The sequence below is a fragment of the Manacus candei genome, unplaced genomic scaffold (genome assembly GCF_025592945.1).
Source record: "Manacus candei isolate 608988 ecotype Guabito, Panama unplaced genomic scaffold, ASM2559294v1 h1tg000015l, whole genome shotgun sequence".
Taxonomy (NCBI): domain Eukaryota; kingdom Metazoa; phylum Chordata; class Aves; order Passeriformes; family Pipridae; genus Manacus; species Manacus candei.
The window spans coordinates 23,853,757-23,876,062 of record NW_026138063.1 but is presented as its reverse complement, the minus strand read 5'-3'; the positions used below and the strand labels follow the sequence as shown (position 1 = coordinate 23,876,062).

At 60.3% G+C, this 22,306-nt stretch overlaps 3 protein-coding genes across 28 annotated transcripts in view; 1 reads left to right on the top strand and 2 right to left on the bottom strand.

The window, feature by feature from the left end:
• The window catches only part of KIF1A (kinesin family member 1A), a 39,386-nt gene extending 28,642 nt beyond the window's left edge, over positions 1–10,744 (bottom strand). For all 24 annotated transcript variants that reach the window (XM_051781185.1, XM_051781191.1, XM_051781186.1 and 21 more), the window contains exons 1-6: positions 10,607–10,744; positions 5,307–5,451; positions 1,192–1,268; positions 912–1,091; positions 362–427; positions 29–207 (exon numbers count right to left, since the gene is read on the bottom strand). In XM_051781185.1, coding sequence (XP_051637145.1) covers positions 29–207; positions 362–427; positions 912–1,091; positions 1,192–1,268; positions 5,307–5,412 — 608 coding nt within the window. In that variant the 5' untranslated portion in view covers positions 5,413–5,451; positions 10,607–10,744. The remainder of the gene's footprint in view (positions 1–28; positions 208–361; positions 428–911; positions 1,092–1,191; positions 1,269–5,306; positions 5,452–10,606) is intronic.
• A 1,712-nt stretch (positions 10,745–12,456) lies between these two features.
• On the top strand, positions 12,457–16,719 carry AGXT (alanine--glyoxylate aminotransferase). Of its 2 annotated transcripts, none has more exons than XM_051781534.1 (11): positions 12,457–12,768; positions 12,882–13,074; positions 13,401–13,465; positions 13,542–13,642; positions 13,862–13,932; positions 14,263–14,347; positions 14,745–14,840; positions 15,087–15,156; positions 15,257–15,352; positions 15,531–15,656; positions 16,051–16,719. In XM_051781534.1, exons 1-11 carry the CDS (start codon positions 12,514–12,516, stop codon positions 16,156–16,158), a joined length of 1,266 nt encoding a protein of 421 aa, XP_051637494.1. In that variant the 5' UTR covers positions 12,457–12,513; the 3' UTR covers positions 16,159–16,719. The 2 variants fall into 2 exon arrangements, with proteins under 2 accessions (XP_051637494.1, XP_051637493.1); XM_051781533.1 differs by having other exon boundaries at positions 12,458–12,768; positions 15,528–15,656.
• On the bottom strand, positions 16,713–21,033 carry MAB21L4 (mab-21 like 4). Of its 2 annotated transcripts, XM_051781532.1 has the most exons (5): positions 20,475–21,033; positions 19,220–19,442; positions 18,235–18,388; positions 17,030–17,386; positions 16,713–16,885 (listed from the first exon to the last, which is right to left on the bottom strand). In XM_051781532.1, exons 1-5 carry the CDS (start codon positions 20,956–20,958, stop codon positions 16,793–16,795), a joined length of 1,311 nt encoding a protein of 436 aa, XP_051637492.1. In that variant the 5' UTR covers positions 20,959–21,033; the 3' UTR covers positions 16,713–16,792. The 2 variants fall into 2 exon arrangements, with proteins under 2 accessions (XP_051637492.1, XP_051637491.1); XM_051781531.1 differs by having other exon boundaries at positions 16,756–17,386.
• Positions 21,034–22,306: the final 1,273 nt, after the last annotated feature.

Below are 22,306 nucleotides of genomic sequence, written 5' to 3'. Positions count from 1 at the left end.
CTGTCCATCTCCTCCTTCCCCAACTCACCGGGCCTTGTTTCCAGAGTCCATGAGGTCCTGGATGTCATTGTAGGAGGTCACGGCCAGCTTGGAAAGGTCTTCAACATACGGGCCCATAAGGGGATGCTCCCTCACCCGCAGGTTCCCCTTGTTCTTGGGGTTCAGGAGGTCCCTCACGCGCTCGCAGTAAATCTCCATGTAGCTCACCTAGAGCAGAAGGCACGGGCAGGGCTAGCAGAATGAGGTCCTGCCTGCCCACCCCACACCCAGGGGCACTCCCAAAGAGGGGCCTGCACACCAGCACAGCTTCCAGAGATGGTGGGAGGCTGGAAGAGGAGTAGAGAGGCAGTAGGGTGCCTACCTCCACGGAGTAGGACATGTTGTCATTCGTCGTGTCGTTGATGCGGGAGAAGAGGTCCTCACACAGCTGCGGAGAGAAGAGCCAGGCTCAGTCCCCTGCCAGCAGGATGCTCCTGCCTGGGGTGCCCAGGACACAGGGATTTTTACCTTCTCACCCCAAAAAATAGAGCCAAAGGGTGGTGGGATGGCTCCCAGGGAGCTGTCAGAGCCCCCCGTGCTGATCAGCATCCCCAGAGGCCCCTCGTGTCCTGCTGGGCCAGCACGTGGCAGCTCTGGGTAAGCAGCTCAGCACTCGGACTCCTGCTGCTCCTGAACACCAGTCTTGTGTGGCCAGACCATAGTCCATCCAGCCTTGGGAGAGTCTGGATGACTCTCCTTGGCCCCCCACTCTCCAGTGGAGCCATGCCAGCTTGCTGTCATGGCAGCGCTGTATTAGACCTTGGCAAAACCTGGCCCCACTCCCACCCTGCTGCCCTCTTCCCTCCCAGCTCTGCTTTTCCTTTGGGCATGCCTCTGGGACCAGGGGGACAGGGAGCTTTCCCCAGGCACACCTGTGGGATGATGCCTTGCTGGTCCTTCTCCTGCTTCCCCATCATGGTGTAGGATTTTCCAGCTCCCGTCTGCCCGTAGGCAAAGATGCACACATTGTAGCCTTCAAAGGCATGTTGCAGCATCTCCTCACCAATGTCCCGGTACACTTGCTTCTGGGATGCATAGTTGATGTCTGCAGGCTGCAGAGAATAGGGATATACGATGAAATTTGGCAAGGGAGGCCCTCCTGCCTCTCCCCAGCCCGGTGCTCCAGGTAGGCTCAGACCTCCCAGTGCTTACCGTAGTGTGGGACCAGTAGGAATAGTCAAAGCTGAAGCTTTTTGGTGTCTCTTTAGGCTGCTTCGGGTTCAGGATAGCTAGGGACAAACAGATGGGAACATGAGGCCTCCAGCCAAGTGTGGTAGCCCTGCCTCCCACACCCCCTGTGGGAGGGGTCAGGGGTGATGGGGTTCAGTCCAAAACAGTCCTGGAAAGTGGACTGGGACCCTTCCAGCTCTGCAGATGCGTCTAGAGCCCCCAGACCCCAACAATGAAAACAGAGGAGGTGGATGCCATGGCCACCAGAACCCAAGGGAACAAGGCAGAGCTTTGCCCAAACATCCTGCTGGACATGGTGAGGGGGACATGGCTCCTTCCTTCAGGTTCCTTGCTGTTGTGGCCCCTGCCCATGGGAGCCCAGCACTGGCACAGAAGGGTCACAGCCTTCCTTACCCCACAGCTGGGGGGCTGTGCCCAAAGCCCCCACGCTGGCACTGTTGGGTGGGAGCAGCTGCAACCCCATTGGGGTTCCCCTAGGGCCCCCCCAGCTCCTGCTTCTCCAGGTCCCCAGCCCCAGCAGGGTGATTAATGCCTCGTGTCACACCACCAGCAGAAACAAGAGCCTGCTTTTCTCATCCCCTGATGAAAAGGACGTTGCCATGGAAATTGGAGCCTGCATCACTGCTCTTCCTTGCTCGATGCTTTTTTTTTCTCCTGTAGAGCATTTTCAGTGTTTTTTTTCTGAAACAACAGATGCGTCAGAAGAAACCCAAACCAGTGGGTAATCATGAGATCCAGCCACCAGCCATGTTAGGTGACATTGAGGTGACCTTGCAGGCCTGCACAGCACAGTTCCCATGCCCACAGCCCACAGCTGCTCCCTGCCACCACTGAGGACAAGGAGCCCATAAGCCCTGAAGCCAACAGACCTCCCTCCATCCCAAACTACCCTGCCCTGTCCTGAAGCCAGCATTCATCCAGGGCTCACATCCACTCTAGATTCCAGGTGGGACCTTCCTGAGCAGCCCCAGGCACGGTGCAGCCTGCTACTGTGGTGTCAGATACCCAGGTGCATGGTGTTATGGATATGAATGCTTTCTGCTCCAAATTCCTCCTCCACTGCCACAATGGATGCTCCCTCGGTAAGGGTCTGCCACTTCTGGCCTGAGATAAGCCCAGCCCTGCACACAACAGCAGCGGGACGGGCAGGGAGAGGGTGGGAAGTGGGGTCAGGATCCAGCCCCAACCATGAAACCACAGCACAGTGCTGCTCAGACGCTACTCACTGTGGACAAAAGCCCAGCTCTCACACCAAAGAGGGGCAGCCACAGGCTCCCTGCCTGCCTACCCACTGCAGGCAGCCTGATTCAGATGCTCTGGATGTCTGCTGCATCCTGGGCAAACTAATTACCAGGAGAAAGGGCTGGGAAGAGACAACTGGCAATCCTGCAGCTGCAAATGGGGACGTGGAGGTCCCTGGAAGAGCAGATCTTTGTGGGCAGCGTGGGCAGCCACAGGGGCTGCCCATCCCTGATCCCTGCCAATGCCTGGCTGTTGTGCTGGGGGCGTTGTGAAGGGAAGCGGGTGTGGAGGCTGAGCAAGAAGTGGGATGCTGCATCTCTGATGGGTCCTGGTGTTCAACCTGGCAGCTCTGCCATGCCACCTGTGCTCTGCTCGAGTCTGCCTCTGCCCTGCAGGGGTGACCCTCACCACAGTGAACAGGAGCAAAAATGAGTCCTGGAGTAGGCAGGATGGGAACAAGGTGGCTGTTCTGGATCCTGTGCTGGGCACGGGGCAGAGGAGCAGCTGAGGATGGCACAAGCGGCTCCAGGCATCCCAGCTGCAACTGCCCAGCTGGCACAGGAAACCAGAGACTGGGATGGACACAGGGAGAAGGGAGAAGTCTGAGAGCAGGGAGAGCTGAAATGCTCTCCCCACGCCCCTGTCATTCCCATTTATTTGCCTGCAGGCAGATGGATGCTGCTGGTGGAATTTTTCCTCTCAGGTATCCAGGGCTTTTGCAAAAGATTTATGCTCTGGACACATGGGATTAAAAAGGCAAGGAGGGGTGTGGGGGTGAATACAGAAATACAGACAAGGGGGCAGGAGGGAAGAAAACTTCTGGAGATGTCTCTTGCCTGAGGAGCCAGCAGAGTGACAGAGTGCAGCAAGTGGGCAGGCACCGAGAAAGAGAGAACCCAGAACCCACAGCAGAGAAAATAATCAGATTTTAAAGCCAGCAGAGGCATGGCTCCAGTCAGAGAATATTACTGGCCTTGTGGGATAAAAGCCAGGAGTCCTGTCCTTACCATCTTGGTGGGAGTTGCCAGGACAGGGGCTGGGAATGCTGGTGCCCAGGATGGACCCCACAGAGTGAGGGACACCACAGGAATAAAGCAGCAGTGTTGGAGGGCAGGTGGGTGGTTGTGGCAGCTGGAAGTTTGCAGGGAAAAGGACAGCAGAGAAAAGCTGACCCCTTCCCACCCTGGTCCCTGGCCCCTGCTGTCCCCTACAGGGTTCAGTGCATTAGACAGGAGAAGTACCTGTCCCCTGCCCCCAGCACATGCAGGGGTCAAAGCAAATAATCCTGTGAAGGGGAAAACTTGCTCTCACTCCCCACAGACATATTTATTTTTGGCTTCTCTGCAAGGAGCTTGGGGGTGAGACAGTCCTGTTCTGCTGGCACTACTGGCATCCTTCTGCCTCCCCCAGCCACAGGAGAAGCAGGCCTCTGAGCCTCCCACGCCTGCTCTCCAGTCCCCTGGCCAAGGGGAATAGCCAGAGGTTTGTCCATTCATGGAGAAAATCCTTGCTGTCAGCAAAAGGCTCCTGCTCCCAGTCCTGCTGCCCTCCCTGGCTCAGGCAGGGGCAGGGGGTGGGGGGCCAGGGGCACAGCCAGGGGGTGCAGGATGAGCAGGGGTGGATGGCTCTGAGCAAACACGGCCACGGTGGTGGGGGCTGCCTGATGCTCTTGACCGGGACTGGGGCACGGCAGGTCGCCCCCCCCGCCATCAGAACCAGAACAAGGCACATCTACCCTGTCTATGCCCCGGCTCTGGGCAGGTGGGAAGCTCCTGTGGGGCTGGGAGGCTTCCTCACCACAAGGGCAGAAGTTCTGCACCCCGGGCAGACAGAGAACCCCTGCCCAACCAGGAAGGGAGAACCCCCACAGGACGCCAGAGTCCAGCAGACAATGCCCCACAGACCCACCCATTCCTGTTCCCAAGGCCTGGGGTGAGCAGAGGGCCCAGTGGGGACCCAGAGTCTCCCCGCACCCTTGGGTGCCCTCTCTCCCCACCCTGGGGTTGCCATGGCAGCCTGTCAGCACCGCGGGGGTGGCTGGCGCCGGTGTTTCACCCACCCTTGGTGACGCAGGCAGCCCCAGGCGGGCAGGCACGGAGTTATTTTAGACGCTGTCCCATCTGGAGGCTTCCAGAGCCAAAGAGGAGGGGTTCAGCTGCCACTCCCAACAGCCAGAAGCTGTTACTTAAAGAGCAGCAAAGGCCGGACAGGCTTCTTGAGGGGACAGACAGCCCCAAGCCCCCCTGCTACATCCGCCACCTCGAACACAACATTCCCTGGGCAAACTCCACTCCTGCCCCTCCATCCTGCTGTGGTTGCAGCTCCAAGAACCCCACAGAGGCAGGGATGGGTCCTGGCATGCCACAGTGTGTGGTACCTGGCCCAGGAGCGCTGTCAGAAGCCACTCACAGACCCATGCATGGCTTCAAGGCCAGGTTGGATGTGGCTCTGAACAACCAAGTCTAGTGGAAGGTGTCCCTTCCCATGGCAGGAGGTTGGAATGAGATGGTTGCTAAGGTCCCTTCCAAGCCAAATCACACTGTGATTTCTTTGATTTCTCCCTCATCACCTACCAGGGAATGCTGATCCATTCACTATCACTGAAATCCAAGGGCTCAGTGCCATAAAGATCCCATCACTGCCATTTCAACAGCAGGACTGCATTTCTCTATGGGAAAGGTGACATCCTCCCCACATTCCCTCCTCCAAACAACTCTGGGTGCTGCAGGCATCTGCACCAAGGATCCCAGCAGCCCAGTGCTCGCTGCTGGGGCCAGACCACACATGCTCCTCCCCAGGCAGTACTCAAAGCCCCTCTGCCCCAAGGCACTCACTAGTGGTGCTTCCTGACATCTGGATAATGCATTTGGATTCCCGGCTCATCTCCCGGGAGTTGAAGGGCCGGACGCGCACCGCCACCTTCACCGATGCTCCCGCCATCGCGCCGGCCAGGGGTGGGTCCTGCTACCAGTGGCTGTTCTGCAAGGAGAGAGGAAAAGGGAGTTAGGGAAGCTTGCATCCACATCCCAATCCACATCTTGCAGCAGTGCAGGATGAATGGGAAGCCTGTGCAAGGAAACCTCCCAGGAACACTGGTTTGCCCACATTTTACCTCTCCCTCCTCCCCATCATATCTCAGGTCAGGACCCTCAGCTCAATACCAGGGTCCATCCCCAGGGCAGGGCCACGTAGGCACTGTCAGCATCAGCACAACCCCCAAGGAGTGGTTTTCCATCCCAGGGTGCCAGTGGCACTGAGCAGATAGCCCCTCAACTGCAAGCAAGCCCACAGGCCCTGCCAATCACCTGAACCTCCTGCCTCCCCTCCGACCCCAGCAAAGCAGGGGCTGGGCACCAGCACAGGGGGGACCAGGGAGGAAAGTGATAGCATTCCACTGAGAAAGGAGGCAGCTGTTAAACACAGCTGCTGGCATGTGGCTCCCATTCAGCTCTCACAAAGCAGACGTGTGGCGTCAGCACAAGCAGCCGTGGTGGGAATGGGTCAGCTGAAGTTTCCAGTTCATCACAATTTTTCCACTTGTTTTGCTAATAAATTATTGATCACGAATCCCACAAGATGAAACAAACTGCTTGCCAACGTCTCCCAGAGTAGTTGCCCATCCCAGCACTGGTGGCCAAGTGCTCCATAGCCCATCCCACCTTCCTCAAGCTGCAGTTAAGCCTCACTACCATTGGTCAGAAAATGATGCTGGGATTCTTCCTTTGACCACTGTATCCTTAGGGATCCTTTTGGACCTGACAAAATCTATTCCTGCCTTCTAATGTTCCTCACTTCTCCTATCTGTCCCTGCTCCCTGATCTGCTATGATGAGCCTGGTGGTGGAAGAGGAGGTCAGGACCCCTCAGTACAGGCTGGAACTGGCTCCTCTGGCATCTCACCTGCAAGGGTGCCTGCAAATTCCCTAAGGCTTTTCAAGCCTGGGTTTTGCCAGCAGGATGCTGGCTCTGGGAGGAAGGAGATCAGGGAGGAACGAGCTGTGAGTGAGCAATGGCACAGCTCTGGTTACATGGGACAAGATCAGAAGAAAGTGGAGCAGTAAGGATGGATCCTCAACACAAGATGGGTTTTCCCAGAATGGAAATTAAAAGTACAGCTGAATTTGTGGAAAAGAGGGGGGGAAAAGGGAAGAAAAAAACAGATCCATAGAATGGAAAGTGTCCCAAGAGAAGGGGATGGCTTTAAAACTACCTGAGGTTTGACAGCTCTGGTTTCATTTCCAAGGGGGTGAGAGGAAAACAAAAGCACGGCACAGTGAAAAAATTTGCAGCAAGACAGTGTTACAAGCTCATCACTGCCTTTCAGAAACCCTTTGCCTATTTTCAAAGCGAGCCAGCATGCCCAACAGCAGGAGGAAGACAAAGCTTCTCCTACTGGAGTTCCCTAACTCTCCTCTCACTGCCCCTCTGGCACGGCTCTGGAACTACCACAGTGCTCATCTAGAGATCACACCCGTAAATTCCACCAGTTCCAGAGTTCAAGCATTTGGTCTCAGGTTTTCTTGAGCTTGGATTATTTTAAGCAGGTGTTTAACACCACCCTTGAGTCCCTAAGCCAGTGAGCGGGCTGCTGCGTGCCAGTGGCCTCTGCCTCAGATGGGGGAAAGGAAAAATTTAACAGGAGTGCTTCGCCAAAGGGGAATGAAAAAGCTGGTTTTCCCATGGAACGATAGGATATATTCCTAGATGGAAGGGCTGCATCCTCATGAGGCCATTGGCTCGAGCTGCTCCACCCTGTGGCACCACTCTGGGACAATGGATCCATCACCGGGCTAAACAACATGAGCACCCGGCAACTGCTCATGTCAAATGTTTCCCTCTCCTCCTGAGCCAAGACAGCTCCCTTCCCCCAGCTCTGCAGCCTCTCCAGCTACTAAGGCTCTGAAGAGGTGGGTGAGGTCCCTGGGCTCCTGCCTCCTGCACAACCACCAGAACAGCACACCCATCAGTGACCCCACCAGTCACAGGACTGCCTGCTGCCTGCCACGGGCCACTTCATCCCTGCTCTTATTCCCTCTCACCCCTGCACTGTTCCCAGCCCCTCCAGCCCTATCACTTCGATGAAGAAGCTCCAGTTTCTCTTTCGTCTCACTTTTCCACATGCCTCATCTTGCTGTGTAGCCTCCATTAGTGCTGCTTGCCCTTCTCAGGGCAAGGGGCAGGAACCTGCTCAGTCCCACATCCCATACCCCCTTAGCCCACCCTCAATAGCCATGAAAAGCCCCCACCTCGCCAGCAGCCGTCCCCATGTCCACATCCCAGCGTATTCCCATCTGGCTAGCCTTGCCCCGTGGCGTGGGCTCCTCTCCCTGCCAGTACTGCCTGCTGCAGAGCCCCAAGCTCGACTCTGTTTTCTACTCCATCATTTCCTTCACCTTCCTCGGTCAGCAACGCACTGCTTCCCTCTGCTCCGCTGCAGCTCTCCAGTCCCATCTCTGCAATGGCAGCCCAAGGACCCCAGGCAACACTGTGTCCCCTTGGGGACCACCAGCAGACACCTGCGCAGCTGCTTCCCGAGCCTCCTTCCCTCCTTCCCCCAGCTTGTTTTCCTGGCTCAGCTGTGGGGAGGAATTCAGCCTGCACCCACACACCATGGGAGCACCATGAGCCACGGCGTCACTGGTCGGGCACTCAGTGTCCTGCAGAGAGAGGGGCCGGGCTGCAGTGGGCAGGGGCAGGCAGCCACCCCGCCCCCCCGAGCCCAGGCAGCTCACTCTGCCTGGGGACAGCCAGCCACCGCCTGCTTAATCCACTGCCATCGAGAGAAATTCAATAAGCCACGACCAGCCTTTCACTGGGAGCGGGCCAGCACCACGGCCCCACTCCCTGCTCCCTCCCCGCCGCTTCCCAGGCCTACCCTACACATGAAGGAGGTGGCAGAGGAGAACAGCCAAGTCCCCGGGGCCAGGGAGCCAAGGCACATCTGGGCCTGTCCCCTAATTCTGCAGGGCATCCCTTTCCCCCATTCCCGTGCAGCCTGCTGGTTGAACCCATCCCTATGGCATAACTGGTCACTTCCAGTGAGGAGCAAAAGACCTAGAGAGCCATGATTAACTGGATCAGCTAAGACTAATTGGGCAGAGATCAGCTAATGAAAGCTCTCTTAAATCCAAGGGCTACCAATTGTCAGCCTCTCCTGCTGAGAGGTGACCAGCGAGACAAGGAGCATTGCCCCAAGGTGCCACCCACAGCAAGCTCTTCCCCAAAGGATGCTAAGGAACATGCCATGCTGCCGTCCCCCAGCTCCAGCACATGAGGAGCTGCCTGCGCCCAGGGAAATCCAAGGTGAGTTTCCCTTTGTCTGTGCGCATCCAACCCCACGTCACCTCAGTGACGAGGGTGGACGCCCCATCTGGCTGCACCAGTGTGTTCTCAGCAGCCGCCAGGCTTTGTTGTAGAGAGCCCTTCCCCTGCATCCCTCATTGGGGCCCCTCAATTCTGACTGCAGCCACGGGACTCTGCTCTGCCTCTAGGGCAGCAGGGGACATGGTGCCAGCTGACACGGCACCATCGGTGCCTGCCGGCCGAGCTGGGGGTGCGCCCCTGTCGCCTCCCGCCCCGCACAGGGCAAGGGGCCATGACAGTGCAGTTTTCTCCAGAGCACCACCTGCAGCAGGGAAGCAACTCAGCGGACAGTCCAGGACAGGGGCAAGTGCCCCCCATTCCCAGCTGAAATCCAGGCCCCTGCTTCCCTAGTGCCATCACGGGCACGCTTCTCTGTACCTCCTTGCCTCCTGCCCACCCCAACGGGGGACACAGCTCCACAGCAGGGTTTGCAGCTCCCTGAGAATTTCCATGCAGATTCAATTTGCAGGTAGCACATGTAAGGATGCAGATGAGGAGTTCTGCTCCCCAACCCTGCTGCAAAGGCAAGTAACCCCACCCCCGTCCCTGCTCTCTCCATCCTCTCTTTCACAGGCTCAAACCCACAGCAGGGAAAATCCGCATGGAAAGACAGAGAGCTCCAATGGGTGACAAGCATGGCTGGGCACGGAGAAGGGTAGGCAGCCAGGGAGGAGGCAGACACCAGGTTCCCACAACCCCAGGTTTGGGGGGCTACAGCTCTGGTCACATGCAGGGAGGTGGAGGGTGGTGGCAGGATCTGTGCCAGCTCCAGCTGCCACCTCCCAGACAAAATGGAGGTCAGTGGCAGCATGCAGAGATGGCAGAGCCACCACACCCCAGGCCCTACCCGGGGAAGGGAGGGGTCTGCTGCCTCCTCTGCCTCACCAGTCCCATAGAGGCCACCTGTAAGGGGTGGCATGAGAGCCCAGCTCACAGGGGGTCTTCAGGATCTGGGGAAGGGGTCACTGCCCCATGAGGGATGAGGAGGGCAAGAAGGAGGAAGTAGAGGAGGAAGACTATGGGGCAGGTGCAGGGCTAATCCCTGGGAGCCTGGATGACCAAGCATGGAGCTCTGCACCAGCCCTACGCCCTGGGACCAGCCCCTCCAACAGCCAGCAGCCACTGTGCTGGCCCACGGTGACACAGCGGCCCTTGTCCAGCTGCTCCCAATGCAAGGTCAGTGGCAGCTGCTCGTCCTTGGGGGGCAAGAAGAGCCTCAGCATCGCAGCATCTTTGGCAAGAGCCCCAACTGGGGCATCAGCTGCCCCCTCCAGCGCTGTCGTTGGCTCGATGATGACGCAAGATGGCTCAGCTGCATGACCAAAGCCACCTGCCCCGGAGGGGAGAGAGGGGCTGTGGCTCTGAGGTGACAAGGGGTTCCTGTGCCCTGCGCCATGGGCTTCGGGGATGGCATCCTCCCCTTCTGCACCCAGATGCAGAGGCATTGCTCCGTCCCCGGGCAGGAACCCCCGGCTGGATCCTTCTGGAAGACGGGGCGGCACCCGCCGGCCACCGCGCTGGGGACCTGGGGGCAGTTCCCCCCACCCAAACTTCGCGCATCGCGGGGCCCCGCAAAATGGCCGGCGGCCGCAGCCCCCCCGCCCCGCCGGATCCCCGGGGGTGCGCATCCCGCTCCCCCACGCCTGGCTTCGCCCCTGCCGGGGCCGCGAGGGCGGCACCGCCACCCCGGGGCAGCCCGGGCTCCCCCTCCGGCCAGCGCCCGGGGGGCGCGGGGGGGCTCACCCGTCCCGCCCAGTGCCGCTCGCCCCTACCTGCGATGGCCGTGCCCGGTTCGGCGGGGCGCAGCGCTCAGTCCCGGGGGCGGGGGGCCGGCATGAGGCCGAGCCGCGCGGTGCGGCGCGGTGCGGTGCGGTGCTGTGCGGTGCAGCGCCGGTGCCGGTGCTGGTGCGGGTGGCGGCAGCCCCACCCCTGCGGTCCCCGCCCCACACGCTGGTTGGCCGCCGCCGCCGCCGCCACCGCCCGGAGCGGGGACGGGGGGGACCGGGAGGGCGAGCGCGGGGATGGAGAGGTGACGTCAGCGCATCCCCCGGCCCCGGGCGCGCCGCGGAGCCGCCGCAGGGGCGGGGCGGGGCGGGGCCTCGCGGCACCCGGCAGCCGTCGCCTGGCAACCGGCACCGGCCCGGTACCCCGGTACCCCGGTACCCCGGTACCTCGGTAACCCGGTACCTCGGTAACCAGGTACCCCGGTACCCCGGTGCCTCGGTACCCCGGCACCTCGGTAACCCGGTACCCCGGTATCTCGGTACCCCGGTATCTCGGTACCCCGGTACCTCGGTAACCCGGTACCCCGCACCCGGACCCCGCCACCCCAGGACCTCGGCGCGGAACCCCGGGGAGCGGCCCCTGCCAGGGCTTCCCGCGCCCCCTGCCCCGGCGCGCCGTTCGTTCGCTCCTCCGGCCGCCGGCACCCCGCCCGCAGCGCGGGGCCCGGCCGCTCCTGCCCATCTGCGCCGGGAATTCAGAGCCAGCGCAGAAAGCGGATTATTCCTTCGCCGCCAGCTGTTTTCAGCAGCGCGGTCGCCCTCGCCCCACGGCAGCCCCGAGGCCACGGCGTCCCCTCCCCGCCCCAGCTATGCCCCAAATCTCCCTAGAGGACAGGCAGCTGAGAGGTCTTCTTCACCCGATATCTTGTCACTTTGGTAGATGACAGCACTCCCCAGGCTGACTGTGGTTTTCATCATCCATGCAGGGGCAGGCACACCTGCCCCCAGCTCCTCTCAGTGATGGCCACCCAGCTGCTGGGCAGATGTGCTTTCACCTCGCACCATTGCCAGACCCATGTCCCTGTCCCAAACGTCTTCAGCACCAACTGCTGGTGTCAGCTCTGCCGGGGGAGGTGGATTTTGTCACCCCTACGCTGTCATCCTCAGAGAAAGCTTTGCTCACTGAGGGTGAGCACCCACTCGTGGACCTGCCAGAGCTGGAAGCGGGCAGCTTGTTTGCATTTCAGAGTATAGATGGCAGAGAATGTGCCAGAGGATGGGCATGATGCAACTGACTGTGGGCACACATGGCAGGCAACAGCATATTGAATTCCCACGTGGACCCTGTGGAATCATCAGGATACACTGGAATGCTCACAGTCCAGGCTGAGCCCACAGAGCACAGCTCACTGCAGCAGTGGGATACTGTGGCTGTATCCCACCCCACAGCTCTGCCCTGGCACACACCATCCCACTGGCCAGCCTTCTCCGGGCACCTGTCACCTGCCCAGAGGTCCCTCTGCAAGGCAGGTCCCTGGTCAGGGAGCCCTGGTCGACAGGAGCTCTGTGCTGCAGAAGGAGTTATGACCCTGGCAGCTGTGCCAGACCAGTCCCAGCAGAACCATCCCGTGGCACAGGACCTAGGTGCCCACAGCAGTGATGTCACCTGATGGGATACTGTTGGGAACCATCAGCCATAGTGCCCTGGGGGCCATGGGTCCAGGGTCTGCCTGGGTGCTTGCCAGTCCCAGAGGCTGGCATGCCTGGGGAGCAACCCCCCAGCACTAGCAAGGGGATATGACTCAAAATGAGGGGTTCAAGATATCAGGGATGGCACTGGTGACACATTAACTGGACAGAGGAGGCGTAGAGTCCAGGGGTAGAGTCCAGACTGGCGGGGGGAGCACTGAACTGCGGGTCAGGGTCCACGGGACACTGGACACCGCTGGCACGGGATGCAGTGTGCTGCGGTGCTGTCTGCTGCTCAGGCAGCCTCCACTGCTCCTCTCCTCCAAGCTCAGCTCCTGGGGACAGTACGGCGTGCCATGGCCACCAGCCTGCTCCGCATCCCCCCACCCCAGGCACTGCTCCGGCCCCTGGTTGTGCCAGAGAGGCTGCTGCTCGGGCCAGGGCCCAGCAACGTGCCCCAGCGCATCCGGGCGGCAGGCGGACGGCAGATCCTGGGCCACATGCACCCCGAAATGCTGCAGGTGAGCTGCCCCAGCCCAGTCTTCTTCCCCTCCCCTCCTCTCTCTCCCCCCTAAGAGGGGTTGGAATGGCAAGAAGAGCAATAGCAGTGCTGGTCAGTGCCCTGCCACCGCAGGTGATGGATGAGATCAAGGCAGGCATCCAGTACGCCTTCCAGACGCAGAACCAGCTGACCCTGGCCATCAGCGGCAGTGGCCACTGTGCCATGGAGGCCGCCCTCTTCAACCTGCTCGAGTGTGGTGACACCATACTGGTGGCCATCAACGGCATCTGGGGACAACGTGCTGCTGAGATTGCCAGGAGGCTGGGTATGGTGGGGACAGCCAGATGGCATGGAAGGGCTGAGGGGACCGGGTTTGCAAGCAGGATGCCAAAATGTGAGCCCTGGCTTGCTGTTCCAATCCTGGTGGGAGTGACCAGTGACATGGCTTCCACAGCCAGAGAGCAGTCCAGGTTGTTTCCAGGTGTTCCCTCCATTTAGAGTGGTTTATGGCTTTTCCACTGGGCAGGATGCCAGACCCTGGCAAGCGGTTGTGCTCTTGGTTCATGTGTGACAGATTCCCCTGTGGAGCAGGTGACTGCCCAGTGGGAAATATACCCAAGCCTCACTCTTCTCTGCTCAAATTCCTCCCAGGAGCCAATGTCTATGAGCTGCTGAAACCCCCGGGCGAGTATTTCACTCCACGGGACATTGAGGAGGTGAGTGCTGGCCACATGCAATGCAGTGGGCGTGAGCTGACCTCCAGTGTGGTCACCTTCCCTCTGTGTCATGCAGGGCCTGGTGCAGCACAAGCCCTCAGTGCTCTTCATCACCCACGGCGAGTCCTCCACCGGTGTGCTGCAGCCACTGGAGGGGCTGGGCAAGCTGTGCCACCGGTCAGTGCAGGATGGACACCCATGGTCACCCAAGGTCACCACTGGGGGTTGGGCCTGGGGATTTACATGACCTGGGCTCTTCCCTGGCTCTGTGGGTCTGGAAGGTGTTGGTGCCAGTGAGACACGTGGCCCCTGGGGGATGAGGGTGCTAGGGCTGCAGGCAGAGGGGTGGCAAGAGGAGGAGGCAGGGACAGCAGGCTGAGCTCTGTCCTCTCACAGACACGGCTGCCTGCTGCTTGTGGACGCGGTGGCATCACTTGGGGGAGCCCCCATCTTCATGGATCAGCAGGGTAAGAGCCACAGTACCATCATGGGCACTCATGGGACAAGGGGGTTCATGCCTGGGCCAGGGAGAGGGGGCAGCGGGATCAGCCCCTCTGCCCATATTTTGGGCTAGCAGCACTAGAAACTGGTCCAGCTGCAGCCAAGAGAGCCTGTTCCCCTCAAGTGACCATCAGCAGTGCCAGGGGGTCCCCCAAAGCAGCCCAAACACAAGCAGGATCCGTAGCATGTGCCATCCTTGTGCTTCCCACCCACCACTCACAGCTGGGCTGAGGGTACTCAGCATTTTCCCACTGGGAGCGTCTGAACCCTAAGGAGTTGCCTTCCTTTTTGGGCAGAGATCGATGTCCTCTACTCGGGGTCCCAGAAGGTCCTCAACAGCCCCCCTGGCAGTGCCCCCATCTCATTCAGTGAGCGAGCCAGGTAAGAGCAGCCCAGTCCCACTGGGGTGGAAGGCAATGGGGGTGGGGGAGGCAGTCACCTCCCTCCTTTGCCAGCCATTTGCTCCAGTCCCACTCTGTGGAGAGCACGCCCAGCATGTGAAGAGCATGCAGCAGCAGTGCTGTGGAGAGCATGCCCAGCATGTGAAGAGCATGCAGCAGCAGTGCTGTGGGGGCAGAGTCCAGCCCATCTCTGGGCAGAGTCCAGCCCATCTCTGGGCAGAGTCCAGCCCATCTCTGGGCAGAGTCCAACCCATCTCTGGGCAGCGACTGGGTGCTGGAGCCAATCTCTGCACTTGCTTTAGGGGCCACAGGACTGATCCCACCTTGGAGCTGGTAGGGTGAAGGTCCAGCCTCTCCCCAGCATTATGCTTCACCAGGGAGAAGGTGCTGAGAAGGAAGACGAAGCCCCAGTCCTTCTACCTGGATATAGGCTGGCTGGGAAACTACTGGGGCTGCGACGGGGAGCCACGGAGGTGAGGGCAGGCTCCTGGTCACAGATGGCTGCAGCTGTCCCCCACCCAGCCTTCACCCTGGCTCAGGGGCTGCCTGCTCTTCAGGGCTCAGACCCTGCCTGTACATCACCCTGTCTGCTGGTCACAACCCTCTGCACTAAATGATGGAGAGGGAGAATGCTGTGCGTCTGTGTCCCATACTGCAAGCAAATGGCTGCTCTGCTGCAGCCAGGCTGAACCCCTCTGAGTGCCCCTTGAATTTTGCAGGTACCACCACACGGCCCCCATCAACAGCTTCTTCAGCCTGCGGGAAGGCTTGGCCATGCTGGCAGAGACAGTGAGTGACACCTGGTGGGCAGGGGGACACCAGCAGCGCCGGGTGAGCGCCAGAGATGCCTGTCAGCAGCAGAGACCTTCTCTCTCCTCTCTGCCTGCAGGGTCTGGAGAGCTCCTGGGAGCGACACCGGGCCAACTGCGCCAGGCTGTGCCAGGGGCTGCTCAGCCTGGGGCTTGAGCTCTTTGTGAAGGAGGAGGTGGGTTCAGGGTAGAGGCAGCGTGAGGACACAGCCCAGCGCATCTCAAGATATGCTTGGACAGCTTTTGATACTGGAGAAAAATCAACCCCATTATCAGTGCTCTCTCCTGGCAGTCTGCTGGGCTCACCGGGGGTGGGGCCACAGGATTGAACCCAGTTTCTCTGTTCCCCAGAAGGCAAGACTTCCCACCGTCACCACTGTCAGAGTGCCTGAGGGCTACAACTGGAAGGACATCACAGCCTTTCTGATGGACAACCACGCCATGGAGATCACTGGAGGCCTGGGCCCCACGGTAGACAAGGTGGGCAAAATCCTCCCCTCCTGCTGCCCGTGGCTGGGCACCAAACCCCATGATTCGCTGGATTCACTGCGGCTCTCTGGCCATCGACAGAGTGTGGCTGGCTTTGTCCCACGTCCCATGGCCCGCAGCAATGCATAGCAGCATAACCACACACAATCACCCGCCTAATTGAATAACCACGCACACAATTAGCGGGGTGACACATCTTTAGCGGAACCGGGTGTTAAGTACAGCAAGAGCAAGCAGGGAGCTGTGCACACCCGCTCATGCCTGGCTGTGTGTTCCCCGCCTCCGCGCGGGACCCTGCGACCTGCCACCGGCCGCGGGGAGACGGTGCCGAGACACGGAGGCAGAGGTGGGTGCTGCAGGGAGACGTTCGCCCTTCTCCTCCCAGGTCCTGCGCATCGGCCTCATGGGCTGCAACTCGACCGGTGAAAACGTGAACCGAGTGCTTCGAGCCCTGCGAGACGCCCTCGGCAGCTGCCGCCGCAGCAGGCTGTGAGCTCACCTGCCCGGGGGGCCCGGGGGAGGCGGTGCAGCAATTCCCTCCGCGCCTGGCTGCAGGCAACTGGCAGCAGAGGGACTCCACTGCCTCCCTGGGATGCTGGCAGGAGACACGGCAACACCCAGCAAGCCAAGCAGGAGTGGGAAAGGAGAAGCTGGAATAGCAGGGGACACGGAGGAGAGAGCTGCACTCAACAGACATGAGACGTTTCAAAACCCCTTCTCCCATCATCCCAGTGGCCTGGTCCCCCAGCTCTTCCCCTTCATCAGGGCATGGCAGCCCCTCGGCAAGCTGACACGAGGGCTGGATGCAGAATCTGACCATAGGTCCTTTCCCCTCCCACCACCACCAACCTCAGCTGCCCCTGCACCAGAGCTCTGCAGTGCAGGATGCCAGCCATTCCCCCCAGATTCTGTACCCTGGGGTGAAACACCCGGTGCCCAGCTCTACAAGGGCAGCCAAGAGGCTGTGCAACCCCCCAGCCGCAGCAGACATGAGCTCTCTCCCTGGAACAACTTTTCCTCAATAAAGTGACGTGGCAGCGTGCTGCTCCCAGGACCCTTGCATCTGGCTCTCCTTGCACCCCCCCAGAGTTTTGAGACACCCCAATGGGGTGGCAGCGGGGCTCCACTCAGCTCTGCTGCGGAATTTCTTGCCGGATCTTGGAGAGGAGCTGGGACATTGCTGAGCGGCGCGCACTGTCCTGGATCCGGTACACCTGAAACTAAGTGGAAGCAGGTAGAAAGTGAGAGGAGAGGCTGCCAGGGGCCAGAGGGCTCCGGGGGGCCAATTCCAGCACATCCCCAGCTGCCCAGCCCAGATGGTTTCTGGGGATGCCTTGCAAGACCAGCTGGAGGCCTGGGGTTACCTGGTTGAGCAGGATGTCAAAGTAGGCTGTGTCCCAATAAGACCCATCCTCGCCGGGGAGCTGCAGGAGAGCTCGGGTGCTGGGATCTGCCTGCCAGCTGTCAGTGCGTGCAGGGTGGCCAAAATGGAAACGGAGGAAGCGTCGGGGGTCTCGGGCAAAGCTCTCTACTTTATGGTAGAGGGAGGCAAGGTCCATGGTTGCTCCTTGGAAGAGGTTCTCCTCTGGGTTCAGAAAATGGGGCAGGTGCCGGGTGGCCAGGCAGCGGAGAAGGATCACCAAGAGCCTGTAGACAGAGCCCTCCAGGTCCTGCCAGTCCTCCAGGGAGGGAAAGAGCTCTGTGCTCCACAGCAGCACCATCTGTGGGGAGGGAGGGAAGAACACAGGAACAGGCACAAGGCCTGATTCCACAAAGGCCAAACCTTCACGCCCTGCACGTCACCACACAATGACCTGTGGGACTGAATCCATGTCGGCTGGAGCAAAAGATGCTTTTCTGAAGGTCAGATGCATACTGTGCCCTTTTTCTTTAAAAAAACCCAACCAGACAACCAACCAATCAAAAAAAAAAAAATAGCCAACACATCAAAGAATGCAACATAAAGCAAAACACACAGGATTTGGGTTACTTGGAGCTGGAGCCATTCTCAGCAGAAAACACTTCTCTACCCAGGGCCCAGAGAGCTGTCACAAGGAAGAGGACACACCCAGATTGTGCCACCAGGTGCTGTCCCCAGCATGGCCCCTTTCCCGACCAGTATCACCAGTCAGCATAGGTCCAGAGTGCTGAAAACAGGTTGGGTGGGGAGAGGTTTTTTGTCAGCAGAAATGCCACCCTTGGCCCTATACGGTCACCTCCCACCACACCAGGGTATGAGACAATTTGCAGCACGGCAGCACAGTGAAGCCATCCCCAGCAGACACAGGCAGCCTGTGCCAGAGGACACCTAGTGTGTCAACACAGAGCCCGAGCTCTGAATGCATCGAGTGTCTCAGGCTGGAGGTTGCTGGTTCGATCCAAGGAAGAAGGACCAAAGCCCCCTGACCATGGCCAGCAGCAGCACGCATCTTTTGCAAACACAGCCATGGGCTGGTACATCCCAAAGCACTGCAGGCACTCGCCCTTGTCAATTGGAATCTTCTGCAGGGGAGCAGCCTTGGCTCTCTTGCCCAGAGAGCCACAGTCCCAACCAGCAGAACCTCCCTACCTTCAGGTAGTTGAAAGTGAGACCTCTTCTCCCACCCTCCTCTCCCCAGTCCTGGTCGCGGAGCTGGTCGAGCAGGCGAAGGCTGTCCAGACGGGGTCCCTTCAGGGTGTCCACTGCGTGCAGCAGCCTCAGGATGGGGAGGTGAGCGGAGGATCTGGAGGGAGAAAGTGGAGTCTGGTGAGAGGGAGGATAGAGATGTGCACCCTCCCAGGGTGGGGAGAGTGTACCTGCAGTGACTTCGTGTGTGGAGGGACTCTCTCAGCCACATGCATGGCTCCAGGCATGCAGCATCTTGGATCCACCTCCTGCACTCACCTCTGGCAAAGCAGAACTTGGGAGGTTTGGAGTGAGATGGGAATGCTGCTGAGCAGCTTCTTCCCGGGCAGAACAAGAGTGGAGCGAAGTAGGGTTGTGCTCCCCTACATGCAGTGGAGAGGGCTGCAGGCTGCCTCAGAGGGGAGGCTGCTTTGGTCCCCAAGGAGGGGCCAAATGTCCAGCTGGACCACACTGTGCCCAAAATAAGCCCGGACTGGTCCAGCCAGCCACTCAACCCCTCCATGGGGCTGGGTAGCTGTGGTGGCAGGGGAGATACATGTCACTCCAGCCCCGTTCTCTCCTGCAGCCTGCCCTGGGAGGCACCTCATCACCCTGCTGCTGACAGATGCCTAGGCTTGTTTCTGAAGTCCAAGCAGGGATCTGAGAGCTGCCACCCTCCACATGGTCAGGGTTCAGCTCCTGCAAATAATTTCAGGGGGCTCCTTCAGTTGCATTCACCCTCTTTCCTTGAGCTGCCTGAAATTTGGCTGAGGCTTTTTGCCAACACCAGGAAGCGGGTTTGGGCATCATGAGGAGGTGACTTCAACCTCTGCTGACATGTCCCCACCCTTTCCTATCCTCTTTTTGCCTACACCCAGCAGTGTTGCCAGCCAGGGGGGGGATCGCTGGTGCAGGACCACACCACCACGCATGCAGCCAAGCCACTCACCTCCAGCAGTGGGGAGAGGCAGGGACAAAGTGGGCCTCTTCTGTGGCCCTCTGGAGGCTGCCTTCAGGGAAAGCCCTGTCAATCTGCCTCCCCTGGAGCTGGAACGGCTCCTGCTGCCTCCTCACCACCGGAACAATGTCAAAGCGAATGTTCTTCCAGCCGCCACGGATCAGCAGGGAGAGCTCCATGGCATCTTCCCGCAGGTTTTCGGCGCTGACGTCACCTAGATGTGGAGGGTTTGGCAGTAGTGAGGAGGTTAATGCAGCCGGTCCCGCAGGCTGAACCAGGTATGTGCTGCAACGCCTGTGACCCTGTCCCACCCCACTCGACTCCTCCCTTTCCAGTGCTGCAGTTTGGCCACGATTTCCCAGCTAAAACCCCTCTCCCAGCCATGCTGGGGTGGTTCATGGGAAGGAGCATTGCTCCAGCAGGGCTTAAGGTCAGGCACAGCAGGAAGTCTCGAGCAGCCAATTCAGGCTATGCTTCTGGGTGGCTGAACACTGCCATGCAAAACAATGTGGTCCAAGAAAAATGGACCAGAAAAGGTCTCAGGCTGTGGGAGTAGAGGAAGATGAAGGTCTCTGTCTTGGCTGTGGAGGAAGGAGGGAATGGTGGGCTTGCTGGGGCTGGGTTAAGAGACCTCCAGACCCGCTGGTCCTCTCGCATCACCTTCTCATCAGGACTGAGCTTTACTTCAAGAAGCACCTTTGGAGCATGAAGAAGCTGTCAGAACCATTACGGGCATTCCCAGGGTCCCTTCCCACCATGTCTTTCCTGGGGATGCCGGTGCCAGCCAAGGCCCGTGTGTTCACAGGGTCAGACCCATGCCTCAAGGTCTTGGTACAGCTCTGATGCACTCCCAGCTCACCCTCCAAACAGCCTCCTCCAGGGAGTGGGGGGCACTCGGAGGCCAGGAGGCAGGAGGAGAACATGATTAGGGAGAGCCAAGCAGAGCTGGGTGAACCCTTCACCCACCAAGGAACGTGGCATCAGCCCCAGGTGGAGATGCCTGAGGATGACTCTGCTGCCATGGGATGGCAGGGAGTAGTTTGCATCTCCTCTTCCTTAGCTGAGGACAAAGGCTATCCCAGCACACAGCAGGGTGGTCACTCACCTGCTCATGCAGGCTTTCAGTGGGTCACGCACCCAGGGATCTACGTCCCAGCGTGCTTGCAAAGGGACCACTGCCAAGCTGGGCTTGCCAGCTGTGCTGGAGGCAGCTCCCGGCTGGGAAATGCCCCGCCAGCATACGCACCTGGCTGAAGCAGGAAGCAGCGTTGGCAGTGCACGATGGCTGAAACAAGGAGCTCTTTCAGGTGTTGGAGGACTTTGCCCGGAACCAGACACCTCGCACCATCTCCGTGCTCCACTGCACCCACGACACTGATCCAGTCCTCCAAATCGGTCCCTGGAGAGGGCACTTCCAGATAGCAGGTGCTCAGCCCTGGAGGGTGCCCTCCTGGGGTGTCTCTGGGCTGGCATGCCAACAGCTGCAGGGTATCGCCGTCGATCCGCAGGGGCATCTCTACAGTGACAGCATCCTCAGAGGCACAGAGAGCGAACTCTAAGGCTTCCAGGTTCCGGGCATAGTCCACAAGGAAGCGGGGCTCCCTGGCATGGACACCCTCCAACAGGGTCAGCAGGATGTCCTCAGCCCGCTGGAAATTCTCCAGCCGCTCCCTCTCGCGGGACACGATCACCCCGAGGTAGCTGTGCCAGAGGGAAGTGTTGGCTTCCATGGCAGCTCTGCTGCCGTTGTGAGCCTGCTCTGAGCAGGAGTAAAAATACGTGGGCAGGGAGGGCAGAGCTGTGTGCCCTCGTGGGGAGGGTGGAGGGAAGCCACAGCTGGGCGTTGACAAGCACCAGTGCTGGGTGACTCCCAGGGAGAGGTACTGGGAGCAGCATGTCCCACTGGGGCAGACCCAGGGTGGGGGATTGAGTCACACCGCGGCCCTCCTCCGGCACTCCAGAAGGGTGACAGCGAGCGCTCAGCTGATGGGACATGCCAGGATAAGGCTGTGGTCTCCCACACTTCTCTTGACAGAGGCTGCGTGCCGGCAGCATCCCCTCACAGCCAGTGCCAGGTGAAGGCGACCCACTGCCCTCACGCCCTGGCTCAGCCTAGTTTAGCCCGCTGCCTGGGGCTGCCAGCGCCCGGCTGCTCCCAGCCCGTATGGCGCCCACGGAGCTGTGCACAGCGCTGCGGTTCTGCGGGAGGGCTGCGGAACCCTGTGCCCGCCTTGCCGGTGCTCAGAGCAGCCCTACAGGCCCAGTGCATCGCTGTCAACATCAGGCTTCAGCTCAGCTTCCATCAGGCTCCAGCTTTCGGGGTGCGGGCACCCCCAGCGCCTCTCGCCCGGGCTGAGCCCCCAGACCGGCCCCGCCCCGCAGGTAGAGCCTGGCCCGCCCCGCAGGCCCGCCCTGCCGCCGGGTGCGGGGCAATCGCCCCGGAAAGAGGAGGGAAGCGTTGCTTTGGACCCCAGATCCGCCGTGCGGTGCGGTGCGGGAGCGGCGGGGCAGCCCGTGCGGTCCCGCAGCCCGGCCGGCCCGGGGCTCGGTCCGTTCCGCCACGCCGAGCTGCCCGGCGGGCTCAGCCCCGCTGCAGGGACAGGGCAGGGACTGGCCGTACCCTCCCACCTGCCCCCGCTCCTCTCCATCTCCCCCAGATCCCGGAGCGGGGATTTCCGGGCACGTTGGCTGTCCGAATGGCGTGCCCTTCCCGGGACACGTTTCCGGGCTTCTCGGGCCGGGAGCAGGAGCTTGTAATGATTATGGCTGGAAGGCTCGGCTCTCCTAGCAGGACGGCGTGGTTCAGCCGTTCCAGGGTTCCCTGCAAACTGATCCTGCCCTTGGTCAGAGTAGGGAAGGGATTGGGGGAGTGGGGGAGGCTCCGTGGCAGCAGGGGCCCCTGTGGCAAGGGAGCCCGAGCCGAGCATGGAAACCGCTTCTGGGGAGGGGAGGGAGCATGCCATGGGGCTCATGGCTGGGCCTCCCACCTCCTGCGGCTCAGGCTTACCCTTTTATACAGCCCGGATGAGGTTTCTGGATCTCCCCAGGGTTTTTTCCAGTTCTCTGTGTGTCTCCTTC